Raw genomic sequence first — 12,802 nt, forward strand, 5'->3', positions numbered from 1 at the left:
TTTATTTATACGAAAATTTTGTTCATCCCTCAAATGAATCAGTGAATGATGATTTCCTCGTTTGTTTTGATCTTAAATTTTTATGTCACAAGGAAGCTAATTTATTTACTTTCGAAGCATTAGTTTCATTAAAACACAGATACACACACATGTATAAATATGAAGTATATAAAGGATAGTTCTGGGTCTATACAATATTTATGTCATTTTTGTGTTTTCTTCTTGGTACATTGGATTTCAGTTATAATACCCTATATCTTCAATTTCCGAAGCCGAAGAAAGAAAGCCCAATTTTTATTTCCCTTTTGCCTTCTCTTGAACCAAAAGTTTTATCACCACTGGCATAGGGCTGTTTCTTGTCTGCTAGAGGGACAATAGTTTATGAATAAAGTCGGTCCACTCAATAACCATATACCATTCGTGCACATACTACTTATTATATGATTTTCTGTTCAATCATTTGCGAGAAAATTAACCAGTAAAGTTTGTTTGGAACATGGAATTTTCTATGTACCAGCAAGAACCCTTTTCTTGGACTATCAACAACTTTTTCGATCATCGCTCATTTTTTCCTTCACGTCTTCTCTTCTACCTCTACAAAGTTCATTCTTCTCGAATATCTTTCAAACAGTAGTGCTGCTTTGGTCGAATTTATTCATCAAAACGTTTTATTATTCCAAATTTAAATGTGGACCTTTTCAGTCAAATAATATCTACTATTTGCTTTCTTCATATGAGGGTTTTTAATTTAAAATTTCTTTCTGTTGATGTGTTCGGCTTGACCGAGCTTGCTGGTTGCATGCGGCATATGTGTATGGTCTTTTTTGTGGATGTGATTGGTGACTCTTGTCAGAGTAGTGTTGTTTTTTTACGACTGACGTATGAATGCAATTCTTCTAAACAATATGGTAATAATAACACGTACACTGACAGATAATTTGATTAAAAAAGTGGTAATGCATGCTTAGAAGTTAAAATTTTCAAACTAGTGAAAAATAGCAAGCATTAGTATTTTAAACTACTCTATAGCAATGTAATGATAGGAAATATTAAGTAGTTTAAAATACTAATTCTTGTTATATTGTGATGGTCAAAAAGTGGGTCTTTGGAATCATTGTTGTGGTTTTTGATCAATTTTAATAAGATTTCTTTTCTTTACTGCTCTCCCCACTGTCTCATGCACATATTGATCACACAAGAAAATGGTATGGAGAAGTTATATAATTAACTAGCTAGACCTAGCTAGTTAATTGCACAATGATAGACTTTGTGAGCAGGGAAAAGCACCCAAATGGAGTGCTGTGGTTTCTTATTGATCAGAGATTCGGTCTTTGTATCTCTCCTTTTGTGATTACTCTTTTGTTAGATGCTCATTATTTCTTTTCGAGTTTCCTTTTGCATTTTGATTAGTGATGATCTATTATATAGGTTGTCATTCCGAACTTGAAAAATAGGGTTCTCAGCTGCTTTTACAGGTAAAATGTTCATCTTTTTCTGTAAAGAAAAGTCGTGAATTGAAGATGCCACGCTTGATGAAGGTTATGACATAGACCAAATAAAGCATCTCCCCATCTGTTGCTAATAATTAACTAATTAATTATAGGACGTCAATGCCATGTTGATTCCTTATTTTTATATATTATATTACTAGTCCTGAAATCAGCCCTATTAGACAATCTTCAATAGTGACTTATAACCTAAATTTTCCCCTTTTTTCCCCCCTAAATCCACTCCAACCCAAAACCTAAACCAAACCTAAAACCTAAAACTTAAAATGAAGGCAAATATAGGTCACAAATTTAGCCCACAAAAGGTGCTGGGACTCACGGATGAAAGTGAAAATTGGGTCTTGTCCTATAGCCAACGGCTACTTTTCTTCATCGGGTGGTGGTAATTGGACCGTTGGTTAATCCAACGGTCCACATTCATTTTTTTTGTTTTATATTTATATATTTATTGAATCCAACGGCTTAAATCGAATATAATCAAATCTAACGGTAAAAAAAATATCTAACGGTCCAAATGTAAATCTAATGGCTAGAATAATCTTAAAATTTATCGGAATTTAAATATTTTTTTTCCAACGGCTAGAATAATTTTTTTTTTTAAGTTTATGTGGTTTATCATGATTTTCATGTATTGATTTAGTGATTTTTCAAAATTTATCGGAATTTAAATATTTTTAGGTTAAAATGTTCATAAAATTAATTTAGGATAGTCTACATAATTGTTTTTTTTAAAAAGTTAATTTAAAAAAAATAGCCTTAATTCATTTTTTGATAATTTGGGGCTAAAATTTTAGGCTAAAAGGGTTGGAGTATAAAAACTGTTTCTGGGCTAAATATTTTTAGGTTTTATGTTAGGATTGGAGATAGTCTTATGACCATCTCCAATGGTGGCTTATAACCTAAATTTTCCCCTTCCCCCCCCTCCCCAAATCCACTCCAACCCAAAACCTAAACCAAACCTAAAACCAAAAACTTAAAATGAAGGTAAATATAGGTCACAAATTTAGCCTACAAAAGCTGCTGGGACCCACGGATGAGAGTGAAAAGTGGGCCTTGTCCTGTAGTCAACGGCTACTTTTATTCATCGGGTGGTGGTGGTAATTGGACCGTTGGTTAATCCAACGGTCCACATTCAATTTTTTTTTGTTTTATATTTATATATTTATTGAATCCAAAAGCTTAAATCGAATATAATCAAATCTAACGGTAAAAAAAAAAAAAGATCTAACGGTCCAAATTTAAATCCAATGGCTAGAATAATCTTAAAATTTATCGGAATTTAAATATTTTTTTCCAACGGCTAGAATAATTTTTTTTTTAAAGTTTATGTGGTTTATCATGATTTTCATGTATTGATTTAGTGATTTTTCAAAATTTATCGAAATTTAAATATTTTTAGGTTAAAATGTTCATAAAATTAATTTAGGATAGTCTACATAATTTTTTTTTTAAAAGTTAATTTAAAAAAAAATTAGCCTTAATTCATTTTTTGATAATCTGGGGCTAAAATTTTAGGCCAAAAGAGATGGAGTAGAAAAGCTGTTTTTGGGCTAAAACCTAAATTTTCTAGGCTAAATATTTTAGGTTTTAGGTCAGGATTGGAGATGGTCTAGTGCAAAATCTTCAAGATTATTTATCCAAAATTTCAATTGAAGTTAGTATACATGGGTTATCTCAAGTACAAATATTAGCTAGGTTCCCTCTGTGGGCATACAAAGCTACCAATTAACCAGCAGCTTCTCTTGGTTTTGTTTCGTCTTGTTTGTATGACTTCGGCGATTTATTTGTGGCTTCGTTCTTGCGATGGCTTTTGTGCTCCGGTGCTTGGTATGTTACGCCTGCCATCTTTGTGGCAGATCTGTATCGGTGGCTCATGATTCTTGTTGTGTTGTGGTAGTCGTGTAGGGGTTTTCCTTATTTATGAATCTATATGGTTTTATCTTCAGATCAACAAATTGGTCACTGAAGATATGTACTCATCTAGCACCTCGTTGTATATGTTGTCACGACCTATAATGTAATATGAATATTATATATACACTAAGATATAATATTGGATTTTGGAATTAATGCATGCATATTATGCCTGGAAGATTCAAGGGAAAAAGGATCTACTCTTTGATCATGTTTTGGAATGAACACAAAATTTAAAGTTGCATGTATAAATTTAAGGTGATAGTGCTCAATATCATGTTCATGAGGAGCTGAATATATTCCAAATGCATATTCAGTCTGTTTTTAAATTTCTATCATATAGTTTGTACTACTCTCCAATCATAATAGAATTGACTGCTATAGTTCTCACTTCCACTATACGATCTTCATCGCTTAATTTCAAACTAAATGCAAAATCATCACAATCACAATCACAATAATATATGAATCGATGGCTTGTTGTACAATTTTGCATTATCAAACTGTTCAACAGAATATTTAAACACGAGTCAAATAAATTTAATTTATATTCACAATTTGACAATACATAAATAATAATTTATTGAATAAGAAACATTATTCAAAATGTATGTATGTGTGTGTGTGTGTGTGTTTTACAAGAACCATTACCAAATAAGAAAGGAGGCTCAACTTCATCTGTATTCTCCTCCTCTTCATTGTGGGAGAGTTCTATGTTATATAAATATTAGGTTCAATGTGACATGGTGGAGGAGGCGTGTGCATATCCTCACTGTAGCTAGCTACCTACAGTGGAAGTTATTTGCCACTGGTTGGGGTAGTGGCTAATGATTTGACAACACTAAAAGGGTTGAAACATAAGTTTATATATTCATTACAAGCATAGGAAATTCTTTGACTGCCCCTTTACTGGAAGATGAAAGTCCTGCCCTAATTATCTAAACCCGAAGACTATGAGAAAAATAAATAGTATATCAGCATTTGAATAAACATTTTGCTTTTGCCTAATTTGGTATGTATGAAAATGGTATAATAAAGAAAAAAAACAAAGGAATTAATTAATAAATATAATCATTGCAAAAGGCTTGTTTAGGTCAATTAGTTAAAAGCATTTTTCTTGCGTTCAAGATCTTGAGTTCGAATTTTTCCTCTTCCAATACAGTTTGAGAAATGCTAAACTCTTTTAAAAGTGAGACTCTCTGTCACTTCATCATTTTTTGCACAATGTTTTATACTATCGGCATGGAAATTAACGAAATTGTAAAGTGTCAGATAATTTATAAATAATCTTACTTTAAAAGAGTCTCCTTAACATTTCTCATACTGTTCAAGGTTTAAATTGGAGAGAACGAAGAAAAAGTTCTGAAAAAGTTTCAATTTGATCATAATTAAGCACATTATATTATATAGAATTTAATATTTAAGCCGTATATAAGTTGTTGTCAAGCAAGATTCAACTAGGTACTAAGAGGTAAATTAATTATTAGAAGAATCCCATTTTACCATTAACTCAGTTCAACTTAATGTGCTATATTGACCATCTGAGGTGGCTACTGATGCTGCAATTTTATATCAACTTAATCGATTGCCCTACCGACATAGAAAATTGAGTGTAAATAAGCACTGGGTACTGGTAGGGTTAAGAACATCATAGATTTATATAAAGGTATATTTCTTATTCCTTCGTGGATCAAGTAGGGGTGGAATTTTTTCCCGAAAATCCCGAACCGTCCCGATCCCGTCCCGAAATTAGCCCGAAAAATTCCCGAACCGAATTTCCCGAAACATTCGGTACCCGAAACCGATCCCGACCCGAAAGTTTCGGTTTGGGATTCGGCCACACCTTTGAAAGCTTTCGGGAATCCCAAACCGAACCGAATATTATATATATATATTTATTTATTTATTTATTTTTAATTTTTAATTAGAAATTATTTGAACCGTTGGATTTGTTAAAATCAAATCCAACCGTCCATAGTTAGGTCATTTGTTTGTTAGGTATCAGACTCTCTCAGTCGCTCTCGCTCTCTCACCTCACTGGCCTCACTCACACACACTCTCACTCTCACAGTCACTCTCACAGTCCCCCCGCTCCACTCCTCCGTCGAATCCACGCTGCTCCTCATCGTCCATCACTCCATTGACTCACGCCGCTCCACTCTTCCATCGAATCCATGCCGGTCCTCGTCGTCGATTGACTCACGCCGCTTCTCCATGGACTGACGCTTCTCCATCGACTCACACTCACACACTTGAATCCGACACCAATCGAGTCCCAAAATCCAGGTTAGTAGGCCTAGAAGCTTTCCCAGTACTTACTGAAAGTACCTGTTCATCATCATGAACTTCTCTTCACGGAATTTGTTGATTGAATTCTCCCTCCTATACTTACTGAAAGTACCTGTTCATCATATGCAGGGGGAGTAGGGCCTCCACTAGAAGAAGGCCTCGAGGTCTTCCCTGATTGACTTGTGGGGTTCACCGAAGGTGCTACATCATTTCTTCGAGCAATGTGGGTGGACTGAGATCTTTGGGTAGCTGCTGCACCCTTAGCTGATGATTGCAATTGGGCACCTCTCTTATTTCCTTCTTTCCCAACCTTGCAAGCTTCTTTCCCTCCTTTGCAAGCTTCTCTTCTTTCCAGAGCATTGTAACTAACAGAGCCAACAAAAGGTATATCATCGGTTCGGTCCCGAAGTTTCCCGAAAATCCCGAAACACTTTCGGGAATCCCGAATTTCGGGATTCCAATAGTTTTGGTTCGGTTTCGGGATATAAAATCCCATCCCGAAATGTTTTGGTTTGGGAATCGGGTTCGGGGTTTCGGTTCGGGATCCCGACCCGAACCAGCCCTAGGATCAAGTGTCAAGTTGTGAATTGAATTATCGCCTAAGTTCGAACAAAGAAACCTATTGCTTGCAAACGTGCAGCCAAATTCATAGTCATATAGGGTTTACAGAATGTCATTACTAAAAAGCCACTTTAATGAAAGCTTAGTTCTTAACAGCTGCTTAAGGCATATCTAAAGTACATGAACGAGAAGCCCACTATCTTTTAGTGAAGTAAGCTAAGTTTAATATACAAGTTTAATTCAAAGGGAACAGTTGCTTAATGTTGTAGAATTATCAAATAGACGGGTTAAAGATCCACATCCAACAATACCGTTAGTTCCCAACTTGATAATTACCATCTACACAATCTGTTAGGTGTTAAGTTTTATCATAAAAAACTTCAGTATTAGTTGAAGTAGAATTAGAATATTTAAACTCTTATTTTCTCAAAAATACAACCGAAGTGAAATATTTCATCAAATCCCTGAGTCTTTCATCCGTTGTAAAGCTGGACGAGTGTAAAAGATTGGCTAACCGTGGGTGATTAGCTAGATTGGTTGTGGTCAAACTGGCCATACCAACCACAGTTGTGGGTGGATCGGTTGGCCATTCATATTCGTAACTCTTTTTTTCTAATATTTAAAAATAAAGTGAATAATTTTTTAAATATTTTTAGAAAGAATTATAAGAGTATTCGTAGGGTTGAAAGATCACTCTTAATCAATGGTATCTTGGTGTGTGCATTGCCATACATCAGCGAAGATCACAATTTTTTGCTTTTGTGGCTACCAATGACTTACTACAACTCCTTCTAAAGTAAGACCAATTTGTCATTTTTTGGGGTCAAAAGTAAGAACAATTTGTTGGATAAGCAAGTGGAATGCAATGGTATCTTGTTATTCCTTGTTCTTCTTTGGAGTATGTGGAAAGAAAGGAACTCCTTTTTGTGGCAAGGAAAGGCACTCAAACCGACAGAACTAATTTGTCGGGCAATTAGTTGGATGAAAGAATTCCAACATTGGCATGGAAAAAATGAAAAATGCAGCTGTAAAGTTTCTCAACAATGAAAGAAGCTTGGAGAAGGATGGTACAAGTGTAATTTTGATGCGACTTGGGATGAAAATAGAAGTATTGGTGGCGTTGGGGTGGTGATTTGGAACGATAGGGGTGATTTTGTGGCGGCCTTGGCAAAGAGGCATGATGCTATTCCTTCCCCTTTGCTGGCCGAGACTATGGTAGCTAGGGATGCTGCTTGGTTGGTCAAGGAGAAGCAATTATTAGCCTTGGTTTTCGAAGGGGATGCGTTACTTGTGATGACAGCTCTTCAACATGATCGTCAACAGGATCACTCGTTGTTCGGAAATATTCTAAATGATACTCGCTCGATGATTCAAGCATTGACCCAATGAAAAGTTGGTTTTAGCGGTTGGGAGACGAATAAAGTGGCACATAGATTAGCACGAAGAGTCTAAGTTGTGATCATCCTATTCTTTGGTTTGAAGAACCTCCTGATGTAATTGTGGATCTTCTCTTTGAAGATATTAATTCCTAATTTGTTTGTTGCGGGGCACTCTTTTTCCTTTCGACCGGGTTGAAGTATAGTGAAATCATTGGCCATGATCACCAGGAACTTTTTTTTGAACAAACGATATTATCTATGCTAAGGGGAAATGAGATGTGCTTAGCCTCACAATGGGCTAGCAATAATGTGGTTCAAATTCGCATTTGACGAGAATCGAACCTAAGACCCTAAGACCTCTCACTAGGAACTTTTGGTCATTTGGCTTACAAGATTCATAAAATGTGTACACCAACATTGTAATTAAACATGTCATTAGCTATTTAGAAAGTGACAGCCACGTTCTCTTTCGCGACTGCATTATGTTGAATGAAGATATGCATTTGATATTTCTTTTGAAAACATCGTAGCCATATTAATTATCATTGAAAGAGTTTAAATTCAAAATATGTATAGTAGAAAAATTCAATCATACTGACCCAATGATAACCAACACTATAGTGACCATCATCGCTTAAAGTTAGTGAGCAAAGATGCACACGTTGTTGATTGTGAGGATTATAAGAAAAGGGTGTTGGTAAACACTCTTTTATACATCTTACACATCCTTCTCAATTTTCGGCTATCGGATCAAATAAATTGAAGAAAATTAAAAGACATAAATGAGCAAGAGGTCTTTAAAAGGTAAAAATAAGCGTGTAGATAGCATCACCCATAAAAAAAACATGCATGCATGTGAAATGGAAACAACCATAACATTGACATTGACATTGACAGAAACATTAGATTATATTATTCATTACCACATATATACAAGGGAGTTAGAAATAATTCGAAAATATAAACACTATGAGCAACTGACTTCAACCACTACAACTACCCAACTCCAACAAAGGTGTTTTATTTCATTAAATTAAAAAGAAAAGCAAAAGAAACTCTTTGATTCTTCTTTTTCTTTATACGAAAAGGCTTTTTAGTCATGGTGTGGTCCAAACCTAAATACTCTAGAAAATCTCCTCCTAAAAAGCCTTTTGTTGTTTGCTTGACTTATCAGAACTCAAAATCCATAGTACTGAATCTGGGTAGCTCCAAAATTGTTCATAAACTGTCCTCCTCCTCTTACTGTTGCATTCATTTCTTCCTCTTCTACATTAAACCCTTCAACCTGCACCAAGTTAATCTCTTTAACTCTACGTTATCACAGTAACGGAGTTTTATACATATAGTAATATTTTCTTATCAAACTATATTTGTCACACCATCGTGAACAATGAACATATATAAATCACACATTCATGCAAGAGTAACACAACCAAATGCGTTCAGATTCAGTCTCACAAACTATATTTTAAGGTAATTATAATCAATATTATGTTACCATGTAAGTTTATGATTAATTACCTTAATAATTTATAGTCACACTTTTAAACCTGTTGTAATAATATCGGTTAACAAGTATACAGAAAGTAAAATTGTCTTGCTAGACTTGTGTTGTCAGGCAAATTTGTTGAATCCTATGAATTTGAACCAAATGCGTCTAGATTCTCAGTCTGACAACATATACAATACCACACCGTTGTCTAATCTCAAATGGCTAAAAGAAAAAAAAGTTTTAACTGGTCAAACTTTTAGGTACTAGTTAACATAGTAAATTAAACAAACACTGAAATGTAAAAAGAAAATATATTTTACCCAGAACTCATCTTCGTCTTCTTCTCTATTACTTGAACATGCAGCTTTGAAAATCTCTTCAGTCTCGTCGTTGCGTGCAAATCTGCCACGTATGCGGGGCCGGTTGTCCGCAAGTGTTTTTCGACATGCATACTTTTCGCGTACACAGAGTAACAAACAACCACATTAAGATTTAAACACACTAATAATCTAATTTAACACCTACAAATTAGTGGAATTATGTAATAAATATTATGTTTGATTACCTTAATTGTTTTGTTGAAGTTTCTCTGTGACCTTTTGGCTCTGTACTTTGAGATTCTCTCTTTCCTCTCTTCTGCACTGTACCTCCCCATTTTGAAGTTTGCAGCTGCTTCCTCCGTCACTGAGCTCTCTCTGGGAACACGATTTATTCTAAAATTCTAACCAAAAAATTCGAAAAAAAAGAAAAATAAGACATGGGTTTTGATTATGATTAAACATGGATTAAATTATAATAAAAACAGAGCAAATTAATTAAAAATTTAGAGAGTAATCTGACTTGCAAATCACCAGTGCTGGAAACCCTTCTCATTTGACCTGCCAAAAAGCTGCTTTCCGGAGAGCTCAAGCTAAAAGTTTGGTTCTGAAAACTTGGGGACTCCATGAGAGAATCAAAGCTTGGCTTAAAGCAAAAATCAGGCTTGTTACTACTTCCGTCAAAGCAGTTGCTACTGTAGCTCCTCTGCATAAACTTTGCCATATGCTCTGCGCCGCCGTAGGTATGAGGCCCAAAAGCTTGATGGGGTTCAGTTTTGACCTCCAGAGCATCAAAAGGGGAGAAATTCGGCATCCCAATTGGAAAATTTGGAGAGTTTTGATCGATTTGGTGTAATTGGGTTTGTTGGTAAAGCCTTAAGGTTTCGAGCTGGTAACTTGGGGGAGAAGAAAAAAGGAGAGATGGGGAGTTTTGGTCAGCTGGGTTTTGCTGGGTTTGCTGGTCGGAGATTGCTTGGAGTTGGAGGAGTTCAATGTCCGAGAAGGGAGAGAATGGCTCGGAGAAGACTGGCAAGTCCACCATTTCTGGGGTGGTGGAGTGGCGGTAGAAGGAGTCGTCGACGACGTAGATATCGGAGGAGGACATTGTTTGGAGACCCCAAAAGAAATTGGAAAAGTTGAAAACTTACCAGGAAAGTTAGGAAGTTGGAAGAAGCAGAAGCAGAAGCAGTTGTGTTTTGCTTTGCTTTTTGTGTAATTTGGTCGTGAAACGGCCAAGGTGTACTGACAAATTTGGGTTGTTTTATTAAAAGCCTTTGGGAGTTACTGAGCAAAGAGACAAACAAAAGCCATTTCTCGTCTCTCTCACCTGTCTCTCTCTCTCTCTCTCTCTCTCTCTGAAAGTTGTTTTTCAAACATCACAGGAAGACACCAGTCCACTTCTCTGCTACGCTATAAATGGGGCTAGATTGTTTGCCAAAAAAAATAAATAAATAGGGCTGGATTTTGCACTTTTGCCCCCGTTTTTTTGTCATAATTAAAAGGGTTCCCCATAAAAGTTTCTTTTTGTTAATTATCACTACACCTCTGACTTTCCCCGAGAGATTTTTTAGTGTGATGGGAACACGGAGTAGTACACTATATGTTACTATACAAATGGTGGGATGTCTGTGTTAAAAAATTAATAACTTAAAAAATAAAATTTCCACCACTTATATAAAAATACGTAGTGTACTACTCGTGTTCTGATCACAATAAAAAATTTCTCAACTTCCCCCTTTTGTTTGTCGGCCAAACTAGAATAAAAAATTAATTCATTGATGATAAATAATTGAAAAAATTAATTAATTAATAATAAATAAATTAATAATTAAAATTATGGCTAAATCACCAAAATGGTCATTGAGATTTGCATAACTCATCACTTTGGTCCTTGAGATTCCAAATCGATAAAAGTGGTCCCTGAGATTGTCCACCATCCATCATTTTGGTCATTCCGTTAAAAACTCCATTAAGTGTCCTGGAGTTCTTGGCTGGAAGTTTGGGCAATTTTCAAAGCTTCGTAACTCAATCGTTTCTTAACCAAATTCGACCCATAATATATCAAAATGAAAATAAGAAAGTGTAGAATAAGATTCTATCTATTTTGAAGCCCAATGGTTGCCAGAGATGGCCGGAAAATAGACTCAAAGTTGACTGGTCCGAGTAAAAACTTGAAAACTCGCTGGAAACTGGGTAAACTTTAAACGTTCATAACTTCTTCAATACTCAACGAAATCAAGTGATTCAAAAACAAAAATCATACTTCTCGATGAGGCGAAGAGAATGGTACCTTTTTAGATGGCTAAATCACCGTGGTTTTGCAGGAAAATGGCTCGAAAGTGGCTAACTCGAGACTAAGACAGCCACTTTCGAGCCATTTTTTTGGCCAAACCACCGCGCGTTAGCCATAAAAAAATGTACCATTATCTTTTTCTTGTCAAGAAGTATGATTTTTGTTTTTGAATCACTTGATTTCGTTGAGTATTGAAGAAGTTATGAACGTTTAAAGTTTACCCAGTTTCCGGCGAGTTTTCAAGTTTTTCACTCGGACCAGTCAAATTTGAGGCTTTTTTCTGACCATCTCTGGCAACCATTGGGCTTCGAAATGGGTATAATCTTATACTACACTTTCCTATCTTCATTTTGACATATTATGGGTCGAATTTGGTTAAGAAACGATTGAGTTACGAAGCTTTGAAAATTGTCCAAACTTCCGCCCAAGAGTTCCGGGACACTTAACGGAGTTTTTAACAGAAGGACCAAAATGATGGATGGTGGACAATCTCAGGGACCACTTTTATCGATTTGGAATCTCAAGGACCAAAGTGATGAGTTATGCAAATTTCAGGGACCATTTTGGTGATTTACCCTAAAATTAATTAAAAAATTCTTTCTCTCCCTCCTCCCCAGATTGCCGATCTATCCATACCTGGAGGTGGGTGGTTTTAGCAAACCCACTAATTCTCATGCACACCTACACGCTTCTTTATATTCACCTCCACCAACCCATAAATCTAACGATTCTCCTTGGGTTTTTTCATCCTCCATTCTCTAACACCACAAAGCTTAAAAGTCTACAACTTTCTGCCATTTTCTAGTGCTTTAAAGCTTCGAGTAATTTACTAGGTGAAAATCAAATTCAAGTTTAAATTTTGGGTGCATGTAGAAGTTATTTTTCTTGTTTTACGGAGGGACTTTATTTTTATGGGATTTTTCAAAAACCAGAGTGAGCGAGTTCCAATAGCGGAAAATGGCTCTCTTCTCTTTCCCATAGAGAAATTCACTTCCTCTTTCTTCGTGAATCTGGTGTATTATCTTGGTGTTATTTTGGTGATGGATGAT

General features: G+C 35.6%; 1 protein-coding gene across 1 annotated transcript; it reads right to left on the bottom strand.

The window, feature by feature from the left end:
• Positions 1–8,541: 8,541 nt before the first annotated feature.
• On the bottom strand, positions 8,542–10,722 carry LOC114825659 (zinc finger protein HD1). The gene is made up of 4 exons (XM_029104692.2): positions 9,984–10,722; positions 9,709–9,864; positions 9,464–9,595; positions 8,542–8,936 (listed from the first exon to the last, which is right to left on the bottom strand). Exons 1-4 carry the CDS (start codon positions 10,563–10,565, stop codon positions 8,829–8,831), a joined length of 978 nt encoding a protein of 325 aa, XP_028960525.1. The 5' UTR covers positions 10,566–10,722; the 3' UTR covers positions 8,542–8,828.
• Between the last annotated feature and the right edge of the window lie 2,080 nt (positions 10,723–12,802).

This window comes from Malus domestica, chromosome 06 (genome assembly GCF_042453785.1).
Source record: "Malus domestica chromosome 06, GDT2T_hap1".
Classification (NCBI taxonomy): domain Eukaryota; kingdom Viridiplantae; phylum Streptophyta; class Magnoliopsida; order Rosales; family Rosaceae; genus Malus; species Malus domestica.

Bases quoted from the DNA above. Each gene is read 5' to 3' on its own strand.
- LOC114825659 (XM_029104692.2), bottom strand. From the start codon at position 10,565: ATGTCCTCCTCCGATATCTACGTCGTCGACGACTCCTTCTACCGCCAC. The intron at 9,596-9,708 runs GTAATCAAACAT...GTACGCGAAAAG, and splicing joins ACTTCAACAAAACAATTAAG to TATGCATGTCGAAAAACACT. The intron at 8,937-9,463 runs GTAAAATATATT...AACTTGGTGCAG, and splicing joins AAGACGAAGATGAGTTCTGG to GTTGAAGGGTTTAATGTAGA.